Genomic DNA, 25,807 nt, shown 5'->3' with positions numbered 1-25,807 from the left:
GTGGAGTGAGTTCTGCTCAGTACCAAATGCCATTCACAACTTCAGTGCCCATTCATAAATGTGGAGTGAGTTCTGCTCCTCAATACCAAATGCCATTCACAAATCCGGTGCCCATTCATAAACGTGGAGTGAGTTCTGCTCCTCAATACCAAATGCCATTCACAAATCTGGTGCCCATTCATAAATGTGGAGTGAGTTCTGCTCCTCAATACCAAATGCCATTCACAAATCCGGTGCCCATTCATAAATGTGGAGTGAGTTCTGCTCAGTACCAAATGCCATTCACAAATCTGGTGCCCATTCATAAATGTGGAGTGAGTTCTGCTCAGTACCAAATGCCATTCACAAATCCGATGCCCGTTCATAAACGTGGAGTGAGTTCTGCTCCTCAATACCAAATGCCATTCACAAATCCGATGCCCATTCATAAACGTGGAGTGAGTTCTGCTCAGTACCAAATACCATTCACCACTTTAGTGCCCATTCATAAATGTGGAGTGAGTTCTGCTCCTCAATACCAAATGCCATTCACAAATCCGGTGCCCATTCATAAATGTGGAGTGAGTTCTGCTCAGTACCAAATGCCATTCACAACTTCAGTGCCCATTCATAAATGTGGAGTGAGTTCTGCTCCTCAATACCAAATGCCATTCACAAATCCGGTGCCCATTCATAAATGTGGAGTGAGTTCTGCTCCTCAATACCAAATGCCATTCACAAATCCGGTGCCCATTCATAAACGTGGAGTGAGTTCTGCTCAGTACCAAATGCCATTCACAAATCTGGTGCCCGTTCATAAATGTGGAGTGAGTTCTGCTCCTCAATACCAAATGCCATTCACAAATCCGATGCCCATTCATAAATGTGGAGTGAGTTCTGCTCCTCAATACCAAATGCCATTCACAAATCCGATGCCCATTCATAAATGTGGAGTGAGTTCTGCTCAGTACCAAATGCCATTCACCACTTTAGTGCCCATTCATAAATGTGGAGTGAGTTCTGCTCCTCAATACCAAATGCCATTCACAAATCCGATGCCCATTCATAAATGTGGAGTGAGTTCTGCTCCTCAATACCAAATGCCATTCACAAATCCGATGCCCATTCATAAACGTGGAGTGAGTTCTGCTCAGTACCAAATGCCATTCACCACTTTAGTGCCCATTCATAAATGTGGAGTGAGTTCTGCTCAATACCAAATGCCATTCACAAATCTGGTGCCCATTCATAAATGTGGAGTGAGTTCTGCTCAGTACCAAATGCCATTCACAAATCTGGTGCCCGTTCATAAATGTGGAGTGAGTTCTGCTCAATACCAAATGCCATTCACAACTTCAGTGCCCATTCATAAATGTGGAGTGAGTTCTGCTCCTCAATACCAAATGCCATTCACAAATCCGGTGCCCATTCATAAATGTGGAGTGAGTTCTGCTCAGTACCAAATGCCATTCACAAATCCGGTGCCCATTCATAAATGTGGAGTGAGTTCTGCTCAGTACCAAATGCCATTCACCACTTTAGTGCCCATTCATAAATGTGGAGTGAGTTCTGCTCAGTACCAAATGCCATTCACAAATCCGATGCCCATTCATAAATGTGGAGTGAGTTCTGCTCCTCAATACCAAATGCCATTCACAAATCTGGTGCCCATTCATAAATGTGGAGTGAGTTCTGCTCAATACCAAATGCCATTCACAAATCTGGTGCCCATTCATAAATGTGGAGTGAGTTCTGCTCCTCAATACCAAATGCCATTCACAAATCCGGTGCCCATTCATAAATGTGGAGTGAGTTCTGCTCCTCAATACCAAATGCCATTCACAAATCTGGTGCCCATTCATAAATGTGGAGTGAGTTCTGCTCAGTACCAAATACCATTCACCACTTTAGTGCCCATTCATAAATGTGGAGTGAGTTCTGCTCCTCAATACCAAATGCCATTCACAAATCCGATGCCCATTCATAAACGTGGAGTGAGTTCTGCTCAGTACCAAATGCCATTCACCACTTCAGTGCCCATTCATAAATGCAGATATGTCCTTCCCAGTGGTGGGGAGACCACAATCGCGGGGCAGACACTGCTGACAACTGAATATTCGTGTCAAAGGAACAGTAAATCCATTCCCCCCCCCTTCCCATGGTCGACTTTTTAAGCGTGATTGTGTGTCAGCCCAAACTCTGAAGTCGGTGAAGGGCTTTTGGGAGCAGAGAGGTGAACACGAGGCAGATTTGGAGGGGCTGAGGGGATATTCTTCGTTTGAGGTTTTCGTTGTGGAGTTTTGGGTTGGGTTTTTTTTGTTGAATAAAAGTGCTGACCTGGCAGAGAGGAAAACTTTCAGGAAGGATTGACACTGCAAGGAATTTCAGAATGAACGTGGTCAGGAAAGCAACTGAACTCAGCTGATATCAACCTGGGTTGACCAACACAACCTCAGAATGCGGTTCCCATCTTTGTGTCCCGGAGAATTTGGGGATAAATGCTTTGTCCTGGGGTTTTAGTCATGAGATTTGGGTTTCCCCCCGCCCCGTGCCCCCCAGATCTGAAGCTCTAAGGGAACGGAGCACTGTCAGTGTTGCGATGTAGGGAGGGGGGAAGGGAGGATTTCTGTCACCTCATAAAGGTGGTCTTCAAGGACCCTTCCGACCCCAACCAACCCGTGGTTGGGCTGTAAGGACCTTTTGAACCCAACCTCACCCGGGCTGACCTGTGAGGACCAAAATTAAACCCTCTGAAGGATTTCTTGATGCGTTTTCCTCTCTCCTTGTGCCGTTGGTGATGAGTTACGTTGCTCATCCACCAAGCAATAAAACCCAAACGCAGGAGCTCGCTGATTGGTCCAGAAAGAGCCCATTATAATGCTTTCCCTCACCCCAAAATGTTTGGGGAACCGCTCATGGGGGGCCTTGGTTTTCCACCCTACATTGACTGTAAAGAGATCGTAGGGTGACTGGAGTGAGTATAGGGCTTTGAGATACCCTTGGCCCCTTAACAATCCCTTGATCAATCCCTTGGCACCCTTATCAATCCCTTGATCTCTTATCAATCCCTTGGCACCCTTATCAATCCCTTGGCCCCTTTATCAATCCCTTGGCACCCTTATCAATCCCTTGATCTCTTAAAAATCCCTTGATCCCTTATCAGTCCTTTGCCCCCCTTATCAATCTGCTGATCCCTTATCAGTCTCTTAGTCCCTTATCAGTCCCCTATCACTCATAGCATCAAATACTCCATGGGTCTGTAACCTGGGCGGATCTTTCCCCTCCCCCTTCCCCTCCCCCTTCCCCTTCCCCTTTCCCATCCCCTTCCCCTTTCCCTTCCCCTTCCCCTTCCCCTTCCCCTTCCCCTTCCCCTTCCCCTTCCCCTTCCCCTTCCCCTTCCCCTTCCCCTTCCCTCCCCCACCCCTCCCCCACCCCCTCCCTTTCCCCTCCCCTCCCCCTCCCCCTCCCCCTTCCCCTTTCCCATCCCCTTCCCCTTTCCCTTCACTTCCCCCCTCCCCCATGTCCCCTTCTGTTCCCCGCTCCCCCTTCCCCTCCCCCACCCCTCCCCACCCCCTCCCTTTCCCCTCCCCCTCCCCCTCCCCCTCTGGCAATGCAGAAGTTCCCTCTCGCCGTTCCTCGCAGAACCCCCTTCAATTCCCCCCCCCGCCCCATGATGTCATGCGCGGGCGTATCCCGAGGCAGGTGGGCGTGGTTTCTACAAAATGGGCGTGGCCTAACCACCTGGGTGTATCAAAAAAAGCGGTGGGCGTGGCCTGTGCGGTGATGGGCCCTCCCCTGATCGGGAGGGAGTGGGCGTGTCCCGACGGCGGGTGCGTCTCCGCGCTGTGGGCGTGTCCAGGCGGGGCGGTGGGCGTGGCCTGACGGTGGGCGTGTCTTCGGGGCCCTGTTGTCTGCGCTCCCCCATCGGCGGCCATGGAGGATCCGTCGCGGTTAATGGCACCGCACGGAGCGGGGGTGACCCTCCAAGGGGGTCTCCCCCCGGGGGGTCCCGCCGCCCCCACCGCTACTCCGGGAGATCCGAGCTCTGTGCCCCCCCCGGGCCCTCCCCCTCCTCACGATACGGGCGACGTTCTGCAGCAGATTATGGCCATCACCGATCAGAGCTTGGATGAGGCCCAGGCGAGGTAATGGGGTTCCCGTTCTGCCCTATAGCGGGAGCTGCGGGGTGGGAGGGGGCGGTTGTGGGGCTGGACCCCCTCCTCCCCCCTCCCCTCCCCCCTTTTTCCACCCTCTGGGCCGTGGTACGGCGATGGGACCCCCTCGGTGGAGCCGCTCCGGGGATATGGGGCGGTTCGGTGCCGGTTCGGTGCTCCCGCAGCCTCGCGTCGTGACTCAGATGTGTTTTATCGGGACTATCGCGATAGGGTGGTGGGGAGATGGGGGCTGTGGGGCCGCCCTCCCCTCCCCCCCACGTCACAGCACTGCGATGAGAGTTTGGTTCGGGGATATGGGGCGGTTCGGTGCCGGTGGTGTGCTCCTGCAGCCCTGTGTCGTGACTCAGCTGCGTTCTGTCAGTACTATCGCGATAGGGTGATGGGGAGGTGTGGGCTGTGGGGATCACCCCCTCCCTCTGAGCTGTGGAGTTTGGATTGGAGATATGGAGCAGTTCGGTGCCGGTTCCGTGTTCCTACAGCCCAACCCCGTGACTCAGCTGTGTGCTGTCGGGACTATCGCGATAGGATGGGGGTTACTCAGCCATGCGCTGTTGGGGCTGTCGTGATAGGGTGGCCCCGAGGTCTGGCTTGGGGTGTCCTTCCCCCTCCCCTCTCCCTCCCCTCTCCCTCCCCTCTCCCTCCCCTCTCCCTCCCCTCTCCCTCCCCTCTCCCTCCCCTCTCCCTCCCCTCTCCCTCCCCTCCCCTTCCCCTCCCCTTCCCCTCCCCTTCCCATATCCCTGTATGTTTTCATGCGGTGCCCTTCATAGTTTCCAGCTGTGTTCCCTATTGGTTCCAGCTGTGTCCTATATAGTTTCCAGTTATGTTCCAGGTTGGTTCTAGCTGTTTTCCATGTTCATTCCAGCTGTGTCCTTCATAGTTTCCAGCTGTGTCCTCCATAGTTTCCAGATGTGTTCCAGGTTGGTTCTGGCTCTGTCCTCCATAGTTTCCAGCTGTGTCCTCCATAGTTTCCAGCTGTGATCCAGGTTGGTTCTGGCTCTGTCCTCCATAGTTTCCAGCTCTGTCCTCCATAGTTTCCAGCTGTGTCCTCCATAGTTTCCAGCTGTGTTCCAGGTTGGTTCTGGCTCTGTCTTGTATAGTTTCCAGCTGTGTTCTCCATGGTTTCCAGCTGTGTCCTTCATAGTTTCCAGCTGTGATCCAGGTTGGTTCTGGCTCTGTCCTCCATAGTTTCCAGCTGTGTCCTCCATAGTTTCCAGCTGTGTTCCAGGTTGGTTCTGGCTCTGTCTTGTATAGTTTCCAGCTGTGTTCTCCATGGTTTCCAGCTGTGTCCTTCATAGTTTCCAGCTGTGATCCAGATTGGTTCAGGCTCTGTCCTCCATAGTTTCCAGCTGTGTCCTCCATAGTTTCCAGCTCTGTTCCAGGTTGGTTCTGGCTCTGTCCTATATAGTTTCCAGCTGTGTCCTCCATAGTTTCCAGCTGTGTTCCCTGTAGTTTCCAGCTGTGTTCCAGGTTGGTTCTGGCTCTGTCCTCCATAGTTTCCAGCTGTGTCCTCCATAGTTTCCAGTTGTGATCCGGGTTGGTTCTCGCTGTGTTCCAGGTTCGTTCCAGCCCTGTCCTGTATATCTTCCAGCTGTGCTCCCTGTTGGCTCTTCCTCTATTCCATACGCTTTCTAGCTGAGCCCTGAATACTTTCAGCCTGTTTTCTGGCTGTGTTCTATATTAATTCCCCTTTCAGTTTTCCCCGCAGCAAAGCAAAGTGTATTTTCCTCCTTTTTGAATGGATTCTGTTGCTATACACACTCTCCAAGCCTATATGTACTCTAAATACATAAACGTACCCAAAAGGCACTTTTTACCCCTAAAAAGTGTTGTCTTCCCTCGTCGGCGCTCACTCCACTTCTGCTTTTTCCTCTGCAGGAAACATGCCCTGAACTGCCACAGGATGAAGCCCGCTCTGTTCAGTGTGCTCTGCGAGATCAAGGAGAAAACAGGTGAGTCTGAGTCCTACGTATGAACGTGGCCCTATAAACACAGTCCTACCACCACGTATATGACTGAGGTCCCATGAATATGGTCCTATATTCCTATATGTATGAGTATGATCCTATAAATATGGTCATATATTCCTCTGTTTGAACGTGCTCCTATGAATATGGTCATATATTCCTATCTATGTGAATTTAGTCCTATATATATGGTCATATATTCCTATATATATGAATATGATCCTACAAATATGGTCGTGTATTCACATATATGAAAGTGGTATTATGAATACGGTCATATATTCATATATATATCAATGTGGTCCTGCATATACGGTCATATATTGATATATATCAGTGTGGTCCTATAAATATGGTCATATATTCCTATATTTGACTGTGGTCCTATGAATATGATCATTTATTCCTATATCTATGAATATGATCCTACAAATATGGCCCTATATTCCTATATGTGAACATGGTCCTATGAATACAGTCATGTATTCATATATATATCAATGTGGTCCTACATATATGGTCATATATTGATGTATATGAATGTGATCCTACAAATATGGCCCTATATTCCTATATATATGAATGTGATCCTACAAATACGGTCCTATATTCCTATATCTATGAATATGATCCTACAAATATGTCCCTATATTCCTATATTTGAACGTGGTCCTACGAATACGATCATGTATTCATATATATGCCCGCCCATTAATTAACATTAATTAGGATGGCACAGGGAGCCCGACCTATGGATTAAAGGTACTCCAGGAGCGGAGCCTGGCGGGGGGTGGGTGGGGGGTGGGCTGGGGGGGCTCTGGGGTTTCAGTGCCCCCAGTGCTCCGTCTGTTCCCAATGGGACCGACGTGAGGCAGATGTGCAAACAAAAGCCGGGACGTGGCGTGGGGTTCGGGGCTTTCTTTGGGACTGGGGCCTTTTCCAGCTCCGGTATAAAACGTGTTTTCCTCCTCCACCCCCTCTTCACCTCCCTCTTCCCCCTCCCCTTTCCCCCCCCCCTTTCCTCCCCTTATTTCCCCCCACTTTTTTCCCCATTTTTCCCCCACGTTTTCCCCTTTTTTTCCCTCCCCCCCCTTTCTTTTTCTCTCCTGTTCTATTTTTCTACATTACTACTATTTAAAACCATTCAGTAATGGACTGAGAACCTGTCAGAGCTGTGGGTGTCTCTATTCAGTTCAGCAAATGGGACCCGATGATCATTAAAGGTCCCTTTAAACTCAGATGATTCTCTGATTCTATGACCGTACTGATCATCCATAAGACCAAGGAATGGTTGGGTTGGAAGGGTCCTTACAGGTCAACCAGGGAGTGGTTGGGTTGGACAGGTCCTTACAGGTCAACCACGGAGTGGTAGGGATAGACATGTCCTTACAGGTCAACCTTGGAGTGGTTGGGTTGGACGGGTTCTTACAGGTCAACCAGGGAGTGGTTGGGTTGGACAGGTCCTTACAGGTCAACCACGGAGTGGTAGGGATAGACATGTCCTTACAAGTCAACCTTGGAGTGGTTGGGTTGGACGGGTCCTTACAGGTCAACCACGGAGTGGTAGGGATAGACATGTCCTTACAGGTCAACCTTGGAGTGGTTGAGTTGGACAGGTCCTTACAGGTCAACCACGGTGTGGTAGGGATAGACATGTCCTTACAGGTCAACCTTGGAGTGGTTGGGTTGGACGGGTCCTTACAGGTCAACCATGGAGTGGTTGGGTTGGACAGGTCCTTACAGGTCAACCACGGAGTGGTAGGGATAGACAGGTCCTTACAGGTCAACCTTGGAGTGGTTGAGTTGGACAGGTCCTTACAGGTCAACCATGGAGTGGTAGGGATAGACATGTCCTTACAGGTCAACCTTGGAGTGGTTGGGTTGGACGGGTCCTTACAGGTCAACCATGGAGTGGTTGGGTTGGACAGGTCCTTACAGGTCAACCACGGAGTGGTAGGGATAGACATGTCCTTACAGGTCAACCTTGGAGTGGTTGAGTTGGACAGGTCCTTACAGGTCAACCACGGTGTGGTAGGGATAGACATGTCCTTACAGGTCAACCTTGGAGTGGTTGGGTTGGACAGGTCCTTACAGGTCAACCACGGTGTGGTAGGGATAGACATGTCCTTACAGGTCAACCTTGGAGTGGTTGGGTTGGACGGGTCCTTACAGGTCAACCAGGGAGTGGTTGGGTTGGACAGGTCCTTACAGGTCAACCACGGAGTGGTAGGGATAGACATGTCCTTACAGGTCAACCTTGGAGTGGTTGAGTTGGACAGGTCCTTACAGGTCAACCATGGTGTGGTAGGGATAGACATGTCCTTACAGGTCAACCATGGAGTGGTTGGGTTGGACGGGTCCTTACAGGTCAGTACCACGGAGTGATTCTCTATTGTGTAGATGTGCACAGTGATAATGGGTCCACGGGTGGACTTTCAATCTTAGAGGTCCTTTCCAACCTTAATGATTCCATGAATGGGTGCAGTGGTGATGGGCTGACGGTTGGACCTGACGATCTTCGAGGTCTTTTCCAACCCTAATGATTTCTACGATTCCAAAGTCCCTCTCCAACATTTAAGATCCAACCCCCAAATCGAGCCCCAAAACAGATTTGATGGCCACATTTGATGATTCGTGATTTGCTCCGTGAAGGAAAATCTGAAAAGGGGAAAAGTAAAAAAAGAAAGAACAAAAAAACCCCACAAAACTCACAGCAAAGTGTGCACTGCTTATTTCGGTACCTCGTGCAGTTCGTTACAGAACCACAAACCTCTTAATTAATGACATGCAAAATACGTGGCCCTGATTGCATTTGCGTACCGAGGCTTCAACACCTCAGGCTGCGATGCGGTTTAATTAAGGATTAATTAGAAATGATGGGAATTTCACGTCGCTTAGGATGACGGCTTTGCATATTTGACGGGTGTCAGTAGGTGATGTGCAGGAGAATGGGGATTTGGGTTATCATGTATGAGAAGACAACCAGTGAGTTTCTTTCAGTTGTTATAAACTGAGGCAGCTGCGTGATGTTTTTTTTCCCCTGATTTTTTGACCCATTCCACGGTGGTTTTCTTCTATTCCGCCCTTCGATGATTGTGGGAACTTCAAAAATCTGATGGTCGGGAGAGGAAAGCTTTCTAGAGCAGAGTTCTTCCTAATTTTTCATGCAGGAAATTATGAGGAATATGGAAGGAAATATCGAACAATTCCATCCGTTCTGGTGCTTTTTTTCTTTTATCATCGTTTTGAGTTTTCTTATTAATTTGGAATCCATTTCACCACGTGTAATTTTGGGGGTTATTTTTGGTTTTTTGTTCCCAAAGCCACCGTTGAATTCCAGCCTGACAGAGTGGGTTGCACAGACCGAGCTGTGAGATAGAGCTTTTCAACTTCTAAAGGTTTTATTCATTAAGCACCTGAACTACGGGGTTGAAAGTGCAACTTATTAGTGCTAATTAGCTCCTCTCTAGTTCCTTGCTAGCCCTAACCAACCAGATCTTTCCCTTGAGGTTGCGGGAGTGCTTTATTCAGCAGTCAACTTGAGATGGGCTGATGCGTAATTGATGATAACGAACGTCTAATTACCATCATTAGACGGGTGACATAAAATTAAACTGCAGCTGGGAGCTCGACTCCAACACGAGGTGTGCTGATGTGCATCGCAATGTGCCCGAGGAGATGTTTGGCACATTCAGATGAGAACGTGGCACCAAAACCCCTCTTCCACCTCACTGATGTGTCCCAGCCCAAATCGTTCCACGTGAGCTTTGTCAGAGGGAGGAGTGTTCTTCTGGGGGGCCTTGGATGTCCCTTCCAACCCCATTGTGCTGTGATTCTGTGGTTCTGTGATCTGTAAGGACCCTTCTAACCCAACCCAACCTGATTCTGCAGTTCTGTGATCTTTAAGGGCCCTTCCAACCCAATTCGTGGTTCTGTGATCTTCAAGGACTCTTCCAACCCAACCCAAACCCATTCCATGGTTGTGTGATCTCTAAGGACCTTTCCAACTCAGTCCATTCTGTAGTTCTGTGATCTTCAAGGACCCTTCCAACCCAACCCAATCCATGGTTCTGTGATCTCAAGGACTCTTCCAACCCAAACCCATTCCATGGTTGTGTCATCTCTAAGGACCTTTCCAACCCAATCCATTCTGTAGTTCTGTGATCTTCAAGGACTCTTCCAACCCAACCCAAACCCATTCCATGGTTGTGTCATCTCTAAGGACCTTTCCAACCCAATCCATTCTGTAGTTCTGTGATCTTCAAGGACTCTTCCAACCCAACCCTACCCCATGCCATGGTTCTTTGGTCTGTCACTGGTGACGGTGTAGTTGTACCCTCGGCCTACCAGGCTCCTTAAGTCAAACAGCCCCCCAGTATGGATTTCAGCACGATCCTACAGCAGCACGGTGTTCTTTTCAGTCTTCAAACACCAAAGTACAGCAGCTGTAGCAGCTCAGACATTTCATCCACCTCCAGTAGTCTGTCTTTAAGATCCAGTTTCCCCTTTCTCCCTCTGACCCACGCTTTCTCTATACGTGCTGTATCCTACCTTCATTAAATGATCCTTCTTTCCTCGACTTGGAGATAGAAGTCTGCTAAAAAGGGTTTTTAAATGCTCTACCACTGAAGTGGACGCTCTTCCCCGTCCCGGAAATAACCTTTTGATTCCCTCTTTATATCTACCCAGTGTTAAGTATTCGTGGTATTCAGGAAGAAGACCCCCCCGATGCCCAACTAATGAGACTAGATAACATGTTGCTGGCGGAGGGCGTCTCCGGCCCCGAGAAAAGAGGAAGAGGAGCACCGATGGCTGTAGCAGCAACACCAGGTGGCTGTCCAAATGACAATAGCATTGAGCACTCTGACTACAGGGCCAAGCTGTCACAGATCCGACAGATATACCACTCTGAGCTAGAGAAATATGAACAGGTGATCTTTCTGCATGGAAGAGTTTTTATCATCTCAATTGAAAATAACCGTTTTTTTCCTTTGGTGTTGGTTTTGAGAACGGAACAGGAGGTATAATGAGTTCAGTTGGACGCGAGGTTATCGCATTTCTTTTGAGAACTTATCTCAGTGTTGCAGAAATAAGATGAAATAGAGGGACCGGACATCAAAGTAAAGATGATATTCATTATCTCAATGTTACGGAATTAAGGTGAAATAGAGGGACTGGACATGAAACTAAAGATAATTAATGTCTCATTTATCTTTCTTGCAGTATTCTTAAGAGTAAATGTGAATAAAGCTGAAACGTAAAGAGTCTTCTATTGTTTTGGGGGGTTTTATTTTGTTCTTTTTAACATGTATTCTTGTTGGGTAAATGAATGTGGGGTTATTTTATCCTTTCTTGATACAAATGTCTTTATTTTCAGGCCTGCAGCGAGTTCACCACCCACGTCATGAACCTGCTCAGGGAACAGAGCCGGACGAGGCCCATTTCTCCAAAAGAAATAGAGCGGATGGTGAACATCATCCACGGCAAATTCAGCACCATCCAGATGCAGCTGAAGCAGAGCACGTGCGAGGCGGTGATGATCCTGCGCTCGCGGTTCCTTGATGCGAGGTACGATGAGAAGTGGCAACGGGTGCTTAAATCCGGGCTTTATCTGTTGCTTGATGCCAATAACTGCGTAGGAAACCTCATTCCCAGTGCTGTTAGTTGAAATATTACCTTGACTTAAACATATAAAAATGGTGTGGAATTAAATAGATTCCTTCTCAAACCGGATATATTCTAGAGCTGACCCATGGCTCGAGGTCACGCGGTGCAAACTGAAACGATTGTGGTTTTTCGCAGACGCAAACGACGTAACTTCAGCAAGCAGGCAACGGAAGTGCTGAATGAGTATTTCTATTCCCATCTGAGCAATCCTTACCCCAGCGAAGAGGCCAAAGAAGAGCTCGCAAAGAAGGGTGGCATCACCGTTTCGCAGGTACGAAGTGGTGTGTCTGGAATTAGTTCCCGTAGTTTCTTAACCTTGAGTCGTAGAATCGTTAAGGTTGGAAAAGGCCGTTCAGGTGGATGGAGTGATGGTTAAAGGTCTCCTTCCAGCTCCAGCAGTTCTGTGGTTCTGTGAAAGCTAGTCTTGATTCGTCTTAAGAAACGCTGCCTGAGCCAAGCGGTCACCCGGTTGTGACCAAATTGAGCTTTAGTGGCACAAAAATGAAGAGAGCTAAGGGGAGGCCGAAGCGATGTTCCGTAAGTCTGACGTTGATGGTTGGAAAATGTGTAAAGAAACGTGAGGGAAAATGGAATTAACCTACAGAAAGGCAATGTCACAGTCAGCTGGGAAGGGAGTAGCAATGGCTTCGTAACAGATGAACGTGAGAATCGATCTCAGGCCATATAGAGACATCTGAGTTCTGGGTTGTTCCCTAGAGGCAGTAACAGGTTTCAGTTAGTGGTGCTAAAGAAAACCAACAAAGAATATTGAGGTTGTTCCGAAGGGCTTTTCTGCTTGAACCCAGCTGTAAAGCATTATTTTTTTGCTGTTAAGTTGTCAGTGTAATGGAGAGTGGAATGCTTTGAATGGTAACAGGGCTGTAAATCTCCAGGTTTCCAACTGGTTCGGTAACAAAAGGATTCGGTACAAGAAAAACATGGGCAAGTTCCAAGAAGAAGCCAACATTTACGCTGCGAAAACGGCGGTGGACGCAACCAACGTTGTGGCTCAAGGCAACCAGGCCAACTCCCCATCGACACCAAATTCGGGTAAGGAACAGAGCTTCAGAAGTCTCTTAATAACCTCTCGTGATGACGAGTGCCAGTGGTGAACTCCCGATGGTTGAAACTGTTGTAGGGATTCTTTGTCTTTTAAATACAGCTGCTATAACGCTCACGGGAAAAGAATATATATATATATATGTTTTTGCATTTCATTTTCTTTTCTTTGTTTTATTATTGTTAAGCTTCCTCTGGCTCTTTCAAGATGACAAACTCCGGAGATTCGTTCATAAATTTGCAGTCGTTGACCTCCTACCAGAGCTCCCCAGTGGGAGGCAGTGTGCAGTCACAGGTGAGCAGGTCATTCCATCATTATTATTATTATTAATTATTATTATTGAAGCAGTTTCTCTTGGTATCAGATAAGAATTCTCAAGCTGGGATCCAAGAAGCGATCGGAGTCAGATTTGTGAAACAAACCCACTGAAATGTGTGGGTCTCTTAAGACTGAGACTTAAATTAACCCATAGGTATCCTTCCATCCTTCAGATTTACATCATCAAATCGGTGCTGGCTTGTTTGAGAATTAATCTTGCTCTAATAAGTAGAACTTGATGGGATATCATGGTATTAATAGCATCGATCTTAAACGATTTTAAATAAAATAGGTATATCCCACTTGTACTACTTGATATGACTTTATCGTTGTTTTTTCTCCCCTTCTCTGCATCGTTCTGTGGGATCTTGTTGCAGATGGACTCCTTGCACCATGTCATACACCAGACAGGAAGATATGACACCATTGTGGGGAACCCTTTGTACACAACGCAGCGCATTGACGTAAGATGTCCCAAAGTTTTACTTTATCCAGTCTCTGATACGAGTTTTGTTCTTAGTGATGGCCTGTGAATAAATCTTATTTCCTACTCACCGAGAGCTCTGCTGTGGGGATAGAAAGAAGGTAGAAGGGAGATAATTACGACTTAAAACTTTGGCTTTGGTTCCCAGAAATACTTGTAGTCCAGAATAGCTGTTCAAAGGGTCCTTACAGGTCAACCGTGGAAGGGTTGGGGTGGAAGGGTCCTGAGAGGTCAACTGTGGTGTGGTCATGTTCAAAGAGTCCTTACAGGACTTAAAACTTTGGCTTTGGTTCCCAGAAATACTTGTAGTCCAGAATAGCTGTTCAAAGGGTCCTTACAGGTCAACCGTGGAAGGGTTGGGGTGGAAGGGTCCTGAGAGGTCAACTGTGGTGTGGTCACGTTCAAAGAGTCCTTACAGGTCAATCGTGGAGTGGTTGGGGTGGAAGGGTCCTTATGGGTCAACCATGGAAGGGTTGGGGTGGAAGGGTCCTGACGGGTCAACCATGGAAGGGTTGGGGTGGAAGGGTCCTGACAGGTCAACCATGGAAGGGTTGGGGTGGAAGGGTCCTTATAGGTCAACTGTGGAGAAGTCGGGTTCAAAGGGTCCTTACAGGTCAACTGTGGAAGGGAAGCAGTGGAAGGGTCCTTACAGGTCCACAAAAGAGCCTTTCAATTCAAAGGGTCCTTACAGGTCAACCATACTCTGTGTCTCCATTTCTAACAGCAACGTCTGCTTTACCCACAGGCGAATGGCAGCTGGCAGGACGCGACCACCCCTTCATCCATCACCTCACCCACCGGAGACCCCGGAAGCGTTAATTCTGACGCGTCCAATTAAGTCGTTAGGACCCTACCGATGAGAGGAAAGAGGTCATTAGTGTAATTTGTCAGTGTTGCTCTTTTCGCCAATACTATTAACGTGACACACAGCTAATTACCTCAGCCAAACCCTGGAACCAATAGAAGATTGTGATGATGATTACGACGACACCTCTCTACCTCTCAGCTGAGTTCTTTTTACTTATTATGGGATGTGAAATTCTTTTCGAAGAACTTGCTTCGTTGTGTTTTGGTTTTTTCCTATCCAAATCTCTTTTTTTTTTTGTGGTTTTTGTTTTGTTTTTTTTTAATATCAGTTTTATGGTAAGAAACTCAGTGTCTCTTCTAGAAGAAAAAAAAAAAAAAGACTTATTTTAATTTCCATAAAGCATTTTTTTTTTTATTTTACTACGAGATTTCCATTTTAGCTGATAGATACTAATGATTAACCCCTTGTATTGTAATTGTAGGCGTTTTAAACCCTCGGTATTGTCATTTTGTAGAGGAAAATCAGCTTTTCGTACCCAGACTTCACGCTGAGCTCACGGAGCGGAACGCGGCTTTACCAAAACTCTCTGAACTCGGGTGGGCCTCACCCCGTGTCATCCCTAATCCTAATTTAATGAATTTAATGTCTTAATGTAAAACTGTCCCCCTCCCCCCAACCCCCCCCCCTCCAAACCCCCACCTCTGTTTTTTGTGCATTCCCACCGCTGTTAAACACGTAAGCCCACCACAGTCGAGATTTTATCAAAGATAATAAACTTCCAAAGCCTTTTTTTTTTTTTAATTATCATTATTAATTACTTTTTATTCTTCCCCCCCCCCCCCCCCCCCCCGGACTCTGCGAGGGGATGGAAGTGGCGGGAAACACTGCGCGGACGCGGGGGGCGTGGCCAAGGCACAAATCAATGGGTGGGGTGCGAGATACGCACGGCGCATGCGCGTGAACCTACGTTGTTCTACGCATGCGCACTAGTGTCGCGTAGATATTTTGCGCATGCTCGCAGCCCGCGCTCGGCGCCGTGCGCATGCGCACTGCTCCCAAGGCGCCGCCATTTCCCAGCGTGCACTGCGCGTAACGGTCGCGTACGGCGGAGCCGCCTCGGAGCTGCGGCCGGACTCGTTCCTTCGGCGCCGGTGAATGACGCTGTGGATCGGGGGTGGAAGCGGGGTCAGGCTGCTGTAAAACGACCGCTGGTTTCCTGCAGGTTCGAGGAGAGGCGGCAGAGGGCGGCGGGGATGGAGGTGAGCGCTCGGGGCCTCTCTGAGGGGGGTTGGGAGGCTGAGGGGGAGGGCTAGCAGGGGGAAGGGGCTGGGGGTCTCTCTGAGGGGGATGGGGTGGTCTTAGGGGTCTTCTGGGCCTGTATGAAGAGGCTAGAGGGGGCTGTGAGGGTCTTAGGGCCTCTCTGAGGGGGATGGGGTGGTCTTAGGGGTCTTCTGGGCCTGTATGAAGAGGCTAGAGGGGTCTGAGGGAGTCTTAGGGCCTCTCTGAGGTGGATGGGGTGGTCTTAGGGGTCTTCTGGGCCTGTATGAAGAGGCTAGAGGGGTCTGAGGGAGTCTTAGGGCCTCTCTGAGGGGGATGGGGTGGTCTTAGGGGTCTCTGGGCCTGTATGAAGAGGCTAGAGGGGTCTGAGGGGGTCTTATGGCTTCTCTGAGGGGGGCTGGGTTGGTCTTAGGGGTCTTCTGGGCCTGTGTGAAGAGCCTAGGGGGGTCTGAGGGGGTCTTAGGGCCTCTCTGAGGGGGCTGGGTTGGTCTGGAGGGATCTTGGGGTCTTTGTGAGGTGACTTAGGGGTCCTCAGGACTTATGGGAGGAGGCTGAGGGGATTGGGGGGGGTCTGAGGGGCCTGAGGGCCTCTATGGGGGGCTGGGTTGGTCTGGAGGGATCTTGGGGCCTCTGTGAAGAGGCTGCAGGGGGGTCTGAGAGGGCCCTGGGGGGCCTCAGGATCTGAGGGAGCTGTAGGGTCACCTCACTTCCAGCCCCATAATGTTTGCAGAAACATTCTTCCCACAGACTTCTCTCACTGGATCCTACCTTACAGCAGATGGAGGTGCTCCAGGTAGGGGTGAGTAAGAGAACTGCTGTGTTGTGGGGGGAGGCAGAGCCTTGACACGCGGTGCCCACAGCTGGGGCTGTCTCCTTCCGTGGGGTTATTCAGACGCAGCTGAACACTCATCTGGTGCTCACTGTGCACCCTACAAGGTGCTGCTTTTAGCAGGGATGGGGGCGAGGGCTGTCATCCTCAAGGATCTCCAGAGGTCCTTTACCACCCCTAGTAATTCCGTGATCCTTGTGGGTCCCTTCTAACTCGGGATATTCTGTGACTCTTAAATAGTACCGTGTTGATTATGCCCATTTTTCACAGAACCTGACCCTGGAGAGAAGAAAGATCCCGGGAAGCTTCCAAAGCCGACAGAGCTTGCTGCTGTTAGCCAGAAGAACATCATTCCTGAAGCAGCTGCAGGAAAAACATCCCACAGAAGCCCACGCTCTGCAAAAAGCCCAGATGCCACCGTGTCCCAAACCAGACGTCGCTCTTGGCGTCGGTCGAGCCTGAAGGGGACGAAACGCCGGAAATCTCTGCCTCCGTTTCACCAGGATGTTACTGGTAAGTGCTGTTCTGCCCTTCTGCAAAGACTCTTGAGAAGCATGGAATGGGTTGGAAGGGTCCTTGAAGGTCACAGAACCATAGAATGGGTTGGGATGGAATGGTCCTTCAAGGTCATAGAACCATGGGACCATAGAACACATTGGAAGAGTCCTTGAAGGTCACAGAGCCATAGGATTCTACAATTGATTGGAAAGGTCCTTAAAGGTCATAGAACTATAGAATGAGTTGGGTTGGAAGGGTCCTTAAAGGTCATAGAGCCATAGAATTCTACAATGGGTTGGAAGGATCCTTAAAGGTCATAGAGCCATATAATTCAGTGGGTTGGAAGGGTCCTTGAAGGTCACAGAACCGTGGAATGGGTTGGGTTGGAAGGGTCCTTCAAGGTCATAGAGCCATAGGATTCTACAGTGCGTTGATAGGGTCCTTAATGGTCACAGAACCGTAGAACACGTTGCATTGGAAGAGTCCTTGAAGGTCACAGAGCCATAGGATTCTACAATTGATTGGAAAGGTCCTTAAAGGTCATAGAGCCATAGAATTCTACAATGGGTTGGAAGGATCCTTAAAGGTCACAGAACTATGGAATGGGCTGGATTGGAAGGGTCTTTAAAGATAATAGAACCATGGAACCATGGAATGGGTTGGGTTGGAAGGGTCTTTAAAGATAATAGAACCATGGAACCATGGAATGGGTTGGGTTGGAAGGGTCCTTAAAGGTCATAGAACCATAGAATTCTACAGTGGGTTGGAAGGGTCCTTAAAGGTCACAGAACCATAAGATGAGTCGGAAAGGTCCTTAAAGGTCACAGAATCACAGAGTGGATTGGGTTGGGAGGGAAACCTCCCTTCCTTTTTTCCCTTCCATGCCACGCACGTATAGAAGGCATTTTTAGTCTCTTCTGAGAACGTTCCTGTGCTCGTTGGTGTCGGCTCTCTCCTCACTCACTTTGTTCTCATTTGTCAGAGCTGAGCAGAGCCATCAGCCTGGACCTGCCGGAAGCAGATCGCCTTTCCATGCTGCTGTTGTCCAGTTTCCAGGTCAGCTTTAAGGGGCTGAAAAACCCAGCAGTCCCACGGGGCGTGGGGTGGAGGGCTGACAACGTTCAGCTGCGTCATCGGTGATGAGATCTCCTCTGTGTTCCCATAGTTCTCTGCACAGAAGCTTGAACACGTCTTGGAGCAGACAGAGGGCTTCAGTCCCGAGGCTTTCAAAGCCAACAGTGAGTTTTATGTATTAATACAACAGAGTTTACAAACACAGCTTTCTCACTGGGGTGGGATCAGCTGACGTGGGGAAGAAGAGGAGGAATGGAGCTGCTGTCGTGCTCTGCTCCTCAGTAGAAGCAGGTTCAGGAGCTGCTCACGTGGCGTTGTTTTCCACCTCCAGTGAGCTCAGTTTCAGAAGAGCTGAAGCGACACATAGAGAAACTGAAGTTGGATGGAACACTGAGGAGCTGCGTTGAGAAAGCTGAAGGGTGAGGATCTGTGCTGGGTTTTTCTCCTTTTCCTGCCTGGATGTCATGATTTCCAAACAGTGAACCACTGGGACAACAAACACGACAGCTAGTGACCCCGAAACAACCCAGTCCGCTCTGTGATTCTATGACCTTTAAGGACCCTTCCAACCCAACCTGTTCTATGACCTTTAAGGACCTTTCCAACCCAACACATTCTGTGGTTCCGTGGTTCTATTATCTTTAAGGTTCCCCCAAACCCCAATCTATTTTATAGTTCTGTGGCCTTTAAGGACCCTTCCAACCCAACCCGTTCTATGACCTTTCAGGACCTTTCCAACCCAACCCATTCTGTGGTTCCGTGGTTCTCTAACCATTAAGGACCCTTCCAACCCAACTTATTCTATAGCGCTGTGACCCTTAAGGACCCCTCCAACCCAACCTAGTCTGTCTCTGTGACCCTTAAGGACCCTTCCAACCCAACCTATTCTCTCTTCTTTGACCTTTAAGGACCCTCCCAACCCAACCCATTCTCTGGCTCTGTGACCTTGAAGGACCCTTCCAACCCATTATATTGTTCCATGACCTTTGAGGACCCTCCCAACCCAACCCATTCTCTGGCTCTGTGACCTTGAAGGACCCTTCCAACCCATTATATTGTTCCATGACCTTTGAGGACCCTCCCAACCCAACCCATTCTCTGTCTCTGTGACCTTGAAGGACCCCTCCAACCCATTATATTGTTCCATGACCTTTGAGGACCCTCCCAACCCAACCCATTCTCTGGCTCTGTGACCTTGAAGGACCCCTCCAACCCATTATATTGTTCCATGACCTTTGAGGACCCTCCCAACCCAACCCATTCTCTGGCTCTGTGACCTTGAAGGACCCCTCCAACCCATTATATTGTTCCATGACCTTTAAGGACCCTCCCAACCCAACCCATTCTCTGGCTCTGTGACCTTGAAGGACCCCTCCAACCCTTTATATTGTTCCATGACCTTTAAGGACCCTCCCAACCCAACCCATTCTCTGGCTCTGTGACCTTGAAGGACCCCTCCAATCCATTATATTGTTCCATGACCTTTGAGGACCCTCCCAACCCAACCCATTCTCTGGCTCTGTGACCTTGAAGGACCCTTCCAACCCATTATATTGTTCCATGACCTTTGAGGACCCTCCCAACCCAACCCATTCTCTGGCTCTGTGACCTTGAAGGACCCCTCCAACCCTTTATATTGTTCCATGACCTTTAAGGACCCTCCCAACCCAACCCATTCTCTGGCTCTGTGACCTTGAAGGACCCTTCCAACCCATTATATTGTTCCATGACCTTTGAGGACCCTCCCAACCCAACCCATTCTCTGTCTCTGTGACCTTGAAGGACCCCTCCAACCCATTATATTGTTCCATGACCTTTGAGGACCCTCCCAACCCAACCCATTCTCTGGCTCTGTGACCTTGAAGGACCCCTCCAACCCATTATATTGTTCCATGACCTTTGAGGACCCTCCCAACCCAACCCATTCTCTGGCTCTGTGACCTTGAAGGACCCCTCCAACCCATTATATTGTTCCATGACCTTTAAGGACCCTCCCAACCCAACCCATTCTCTGGCTCTGTGACCTTGAAGGACCCCTCCAACCCTTTATATTGTTCCATGACCTTTAAGGACCCTCCCAACCCAACCCAACCCATTCTCTGGCTCTGTGACCTTGAAGGACCCCTCTCACCCTTTATATTGTTCCATGACCTTTAAGGACCCTCCCAACCCAACCCATTCTCTGGCTCTGTGACCTTGAAGGACCCCTCCAATCCATTATATTGTTCCATGACCTTTGAGGACCCTCCCAACCCAACCCATTCTCTGGCTCTGTGACCTTGAAGGACCCTTCCAACCCATTATATTGTTCCATGACCTTTGAGGACCCTCCCAACCCAACCCATTCTCTGGCTCTGTGACCTTGAAGGACCCCTCCAACCCTTTATATTGTTCCATGACCTTTAAGGACCCTCCCAACCCAACCCATTCTCTGGCTCTGTGACCTTGAAGGACCCTTCCAACCCATTATATTGTTCCATGACCTTTGAGGACCCTCCCAACCCAACCCATTCTCTGGCTCTGTGACCTTGAAGGACCCTCCCAACCCATTCAACGTCTCTGTGACCTTTAAGGATTGTTTCCATCTGCTTTAGGGTTCCATCCGACTCCATTTCGGACGAGTCAGTGAGCAAAGCCAAGGAGTACATCACCAGGTGAGCGCTGCGTGCGAGCTGTGGGACCCACGTGACTTTTCCTCCCCCTTCCGAAGGCGTTTGTGCCTCATGATTTCCCCACAGTTCCCTTTCTTTGAACCCACGTCGCCACTGAACCCCACAGAAGGGATTCCTGCCCCGTGCACACCCCCTCTGCCCTTGTAGGTTTTCTGATGAGTGTCGGGCGTGGGATGAGCTCCTGCAGCGCTACCACAAAGATGCAGAGGAAATGTCCAGGTGTGGATTGTGGCCAAACCCTTTGGGTTGGGACCGAGAAATGCCCAAATCTCCTTCTTGCAACGGTGGAGGGGGGGGGAATGATTTGTGTTTCAGGCAGCTGGAGGAGTGCAGGAGCAAACAGGGACGGGAGGAGCTTCCGAATTACCTGCAGACGTCTCAGGCCGAAGTGCTCAGCACCAAACCCAACTACCAGAGGATCCTGGATGAGCAGGGCGAGGTGCTGAGCTCCATGGAGCTGGTGGTGAGCCGCTGCTTTGTTTGTAGCAGGAAATGTTGGCTCTTTTAATTGGTGCTTGTAATTTGGAGCGGGTTTCACCCCGTGCTGTCGGACTCCCTCAAGCAGAAGGATCAGCCCCGGGCACATGGGTGGCTCCTCCTTCCTCAGGGCTTTCTTTTGTTCCCTCCTTAACAACCACCTCATACTCAGACACCTCCCTTTTTGCAGCTAACGATGTGAACAATTAACAGAGTGCTTTTAATTGCTTTGTTCCACCTTTTACAGCTCGACGAGCTGCAGCAGGCAGCCAAGCTGCTGCAGGCTTTCAGTGAGGACAGCAAGCAGTACCTACGGGGCCTGTCCGAGCAGCTGGGTGAGCCCGGGTCCCCACTCTGTGTCCCCACGGGGGGTGACCCCGTGTCCCCGTGGGGTGGGGGGGTGACCCCGTGTCCCTGCAGCTATCACAGTGCTCCGTGCCCCTCTCTTGCAGCCTCACGGACCTTCCGCCAGCTGGAGAACTCGCCGGTGCGGAAGCTGATCGCAGCCCCGGAGCGGAAAGCACCGCCGGAGGGTTGAACTGGTCCTAACTGGGCTGAACTGGGAAAGCTGAGTTTGCGGTGCTGTCAATAAACGGCGCCGTGCGGGCGAACTGCGCATGCGCCGCCGTTGTTTACTTCCCGTGGTCTTTGTTTACTTCCCGCTTCCGCATTCGAAATGGGTGTGGGGAGGGGAGGGAGACGTTCAGCACGACGCTCCTCATTGGTCGTTCCGCGCGTCGCTCAAGGCGCGGCCTCCAATCGTTTCGTTCCGTGCTCTGCACCGGCCAATAGCAGAGCGAGGAGCGCCCCGGTGGCGCCCCGCCCCCTTTACCTCAGCGGGGACGCGGACGTGATGGCGGCGGAGGAGGAAGCGGCGCCGCTGAGCGGGGTGGGCTGGGCCGCCGGGCCCGAGGCGGCTCCTGCGGGCTGGAGCGTGGTACGAGGGAAAGCTGCGGTCCGAGGGGACGCTGAAACACGAGGAGGAGGCTGCGGTTCGGGAGGAGGCCCCGGTGCGGCCTCACCCTCTGTGTGCCCCACAGATCACCACCAGTGTTGAAGGCAGCGCGGCCAACCTGGGCAAAGGCTTCGGGCACAAAGGCGGGTACCTCTGTGTGAGCACCGCAGCGCCGGTACGGTGAAGTGGGGGCGAAAGAGGGCGGTGGGGGTGATCCCTGGGCCTGCACTGAGCTGTGGGTCTGATCTGTGGGCCCGCTTTGAGCTCTGGTCCCAATCCCTGGACTCACACTGATTCCTGAGCCCACCTTGAGCTCTGGGCCCGATCCCTGGACCCACACTGAGCTCTGGGCCCACCCTGAGCTCTGGGCCCGATCCCTGGACCCACCTCAGGCTCTGGGCCCGATCCCTGGGCCCACCCTGAGCTCTGGGCCCGATCCCTGGACCCACCCTGAGCTCTGGGCCCGATCCCTGGACCCACCCTGAGCTCTGGGCCCGATCCCTGGACCCACCCTGAGCTCTGGGCCCGATCCCTGGACCCACCTCGGGCTCTGGGCTCGATCCCTGGACCCACCTCGAGCTCTGGGCCCGATCCCTGGACCCACCCTGAGCTCTGGGTCCACTTAGGGGTCGTCTGGGCCAGTGGTGACCGACATCCAAGTGCTGAGCGACCGAAGTCCGCAACCCATGGGCTACACCCGTGCCCCCGAGTTCCCAGAGCCTCGTAAGTGATGTTGGGAATGAACCGAGGGGGCTCCAGAGCTCTGTCCCCACCTCTGGCTCCTGTTTTACCCCCGCAGGTTCCGGTGCGTCCCGTAAGAAGCGGCTCTACGTGAGGTTACAGCCCTGCGGGGCCGCCGACACGGCCGTGTTGGACATCAAACTGAGCGGGAAGAGCAGGGCTGTGCCGCAGTACATGAAGATCGGGTAAGGGGGGGAACTGACAGCTCCGAGTTCTCTCCTAAAACTCTTCCCTCAGGGGCTCATTTACTTCGAATGCTGCGTTAGTGAGCGGGAGATTTAAAGGTCAACAACTTTGTCCTCGTATTCAGTGCAGAGTAGTTGATCTGTTTGTTATGGATGGTGATCGGCGGTCCTAGTGTTGGGCTGATAGGCTTCCTCTGCTTGAAATGCATTTCATTCTGGGCTCCTCGGTACAAAACAGACAGGGATCTCCTCGAAGGAATCCAAAGTAGAGGGCTACAGAGATGATAAAATGAAAGGCTGAGAGAGCTGGGGCTGTTCGGCCTTGAGAAAAGAAGACCCAGAGGGGATCTGATCCACGTCCACAAATATCTGAGGAGCGGGAGGCAGAGGGACGAGGCCGGACTCTTCCCTGCGATGGGATGAGGGGAAATGGACACAAAGCAAAGCACAGATGGCACAAGGACTTCACAGTGCAGTGACGGAGCACTGGAGCTGCACAGGGAGGCCATGCAGTGTCCTCTGGAGGCATCCAAGACCCGCCTGGATGCTGAGCTGCACAGGGGTGATTTCTGGATGATTTCTGGAGCTCCCTTCCAACCCCTCCAGTTCTGTGATGCTGTGAAACCAAACCCCCCCAAAAAAACACACACACAAAAAAGGGGCTGTGTGCTGCTCTCCAGCTCCTTCCCCCATCTGTGTTCTGGCCCTTTTTTCTCTTTCAGAATGTACCGTTTCCCCATTTTTGCTGCTTTTAACCATTTTCTTTCCCCCCTCCCTTAGGGAAATCGGTAACTTTGCCATCTGGTGTAAGAAAGGAGCACTTCCCAAACGCAGCCCTCCTCCCATCCCCAGGCCCAGGACGGTCAGCCTGGGGCTGAAGCAGCTCTCCTTGGCCGACTCTGAGCAGCAGTACGTACACATCGACCTCGTCCAGTCCTACCTGGGGCTGGGAGCAGGTCCTCCTGCTGCTGCTGAGTGCCGTTAGGGCTCTGTGGCTCGTTACCTCTTAATGAGGGTTTAGGGGTGTGCTGATGTAGGTGGTGATAGCAGCGTCCAGGTGAGGGACACCTGGGGAGAAACAGCTGTGTGCTGCAGTCTGGGCTGGGGCTGAGCTGATGGGAAAGAGTGCTGTGGAAGAGGACCTTTGGGTCCTGGTGGCCCACGAGTGGAGGGGATGATGGGGGCCTGGAGCAGCTCCTGATGGGGACAGGATGAGAACCCCGGGGCTCTGCATGGGGGGGAGGAGGAGGCTGAGGGGGATCTGCTCAGTGCTGCTCGATATCCGAAGGACAGGGGCCAGGAGGATGGGGCCAGGCTGAGTCTGGTGGTGCCCAGTGACGGACTGGGGGGCACTGGGATCAAACTGGAGCTCAGGGAGGGAGAAGCTCTGTGCTGTGAGGGTGGCAGAGCCCCGGCACGGAGAGGTGGGGTTGGTGTCCTTCCACAGACACCTCCAGCCCCACCGGGATCCCGCTTTAGGGGAAGTCAGACTGGGGGAAGCTCCAGAGGTCCCTTCAGCCGCCGTGGGTCTGTCAGTCTGTGATATTAATTAGTAATTAATGAATCCCACAGGTCACCAGAGAAGCCCGTGGCTCAGTCCGGCTCCAGGCGTGCTTCCTTTACACCACACAGCTCTGCTGATGACGGCTCCAGCATCTACAACCTCTCAGGTACCAGATCCTCTGTGCTGTAAAGCTGCACAAAGCAACGTGCCCGTTCCCTTTAACCACCGGGACCCAGAGAAGATTTCAGAGCTTTCTCCCTTCCTCAAAGCCCTCCCCTTCCCTCGGTGCAACGCTTTACTCCGAGCAGCTCCTTTGTTGTGACTGCAATCTCTCCCCCTTTCCCTTTCCAGCGATGGACGGAGTCCCTTTCACACTACACCCCAAATTCGAGCGCAGCCCCAAATCTGACAGCAGCGTGAGTGCTTCCTTCAAGCTGCAGCCTTCCTCCTCATCCTCCCCCCCCCCCCCAGCTCTTCACTAAAATCACATTTCATTCCAGGCCATCCTCTCCGACCTGACTGTCAAATCTCTCGCCGACATCGAGAAAGAGGTAATTATGGCCTCGTCCTTTTGGGGCGAGCGGTGGCAGAGCCACGGGGTTCCCAAATCCCCACTGTTTTGTTTTTTTTTTTCTCTGATGGCTTTCAGTACAACTACACTTTCGTCGTGGAAAGGACGGCGGCCGCACGCCTGCCTCCCTCCATCTGCTGACACCGCTCGGGGGCACCTGGAGCAACCTTAATTAAGATCAGATTACGGGGAGTGCTGAGGGACAACAAATAAAGGCGTTTCTCTCATCGCCTGCCAAGTATTTTTGTAATGCTTCAGGAACGCGTGGCTGCCACGGAGTTCCTGGTGCTGCTGCTTCTGTGATTTGAAGTGGGGGTCGGTGAGGGATGGGGGGAAATGTGGGGCAGTGGGGGTGGAAGGGGACGTGTTCATGGCAGCGTTTCTTCTCCTGTGCTCTGACAACACCACAGCCCTACTTTAAGCATCGTCTCCTCTCGGATTTTAGCGTTCTGGTGCCACTTTGAGCCCTCTCCTCCCTCGGCTGCTGCTCTGTGTGTACTCCCGTGCTGAATCCCCATTAAAAACGTCACAAAGGGAGGCCCAACCGCGTCTCAAAATACATCGGGTT

At 51.0% G+C, this 25,807-nt stretch overlaps 3 protein-coding genes across 6 annotated transcripts; all 3 read left to right on the top strand.

Moving 5' to 3' along the window:
• Window positions 1-3,912: 3,912 nt before the first annotated feature.
• Window positions 3,913-14,725, top strand: PBX4 (PBX homeobox 4). Its single transcript, XM_065729114.1, has 9 exons — window positions 3,913-4,124; window positions 6,030-6,103; window positions 10,808-11,049; window positions 11,496-11,686; window positions 11,921-12,056; window positions 12,679-12,835; window positions 13,033-13,139; window positions 13,541-13,627; window positions 14,393-14,725. Exons 1-9 carry the CDS (start codon window positions 3,913-3,915, stop codon window positions 14,483-14,485), a joined length of 1,299 nt encoding a protein of 432 aa, XP_065585186.1. The 3' UTR covers window positions 14,486-14,725.
• Window positions 14,726-15,690: 965 nt separating this feature from the next.
• Window positions 15,691-21,895, top strand: DSN1 (DSN1 component of MIS12 kinetochore complex). Of its 4 annotated transcripts, none has more exons than XM_065729124.1 (11): window positions 15,691-15,714; window positions 16,481-16,526; window positions 16,833-17,075; window positions 18,043-18,116; window positions 18,226-18,298; window positions 18,466-18,553; window positions 20,729-20,788; window positions 20,954-21,025; window positions 21,122-21,269; window positions 21,531-21,618; window positions 21,736-21,895. In XM_065729124.1, exons 1-11 carry the CDS (start codon window positions 15,709-15,711, stop codon window positions 21,819-21,821), a joined length of 984 nt encoding a protein of 327 aa, XP_065585196.1. In that variant the 5' UTR covers window positions 15,691-15,708; the 3' UTR covers window positions 21,822-21,895. The 4 variants fall into 4 exon arrangements, with proteins under 4 accessions (XP_065585196.1, XP_065585195.1, XP_065585194.1 ...); XM_065729123.1 differs by having other exon boundaries at window positions 16,481-16,532; XM_065729122.1 differs by lacking the exon at window positions 15,691-15,714 and having other exon boundaries at window positions 16,417-16,526.
• A 208-nt stretch (window positions 21,896-22,103) lies between these two features.
• MVB12A (multivesicular body subunit 12A) lies at window positions 22,104-25,380 on the top strand. The gene is made up of 9 exons (XM_065729119.1): window positions 22,104-22,220; window positions 22,324-22,413; window positions 22,865-22,961; window positions 23,038-23,164; window positions 23,945-24,073; window positions 24,737-24,834; window positions 25,020-25,084; window positions 25,169-25,219; window positions 25,318-25,380. Exons 1-9 carry the CDS (start codon window positions 22,137-22,139, stop codon window positions 25,378-25,380), a joined length of 804 nt encoding a protein of 267 aa, XP_065585191.1. The 5' UTR covers window positions 22,104-22,136.
• Window positions 25,381-25,807: the final 427 nt, after the last annotated feature.

The sequence above is a fragment of the Cyrtonyx montezumae genome, unplaced genomic scaffold (genome assembly GCF_038088225.1).
Source record: "Cyrtonyx montezumae isolate F1298 unplaced genomic scaffold, pur_monq_1.0 scaffold_100, whole genome shotgun sequence".
Classification (NCBI taxonomy): domain Eukaryota; kingdom Metazoa; phylum Chordata; class Aves; order Galliformes; family Odontophoridae; genus Cyrtonyx; species Cyrtonyx montezumae.
This window is presented reverse-complemented; position numbering and strand designations above follow the sequence as displayed.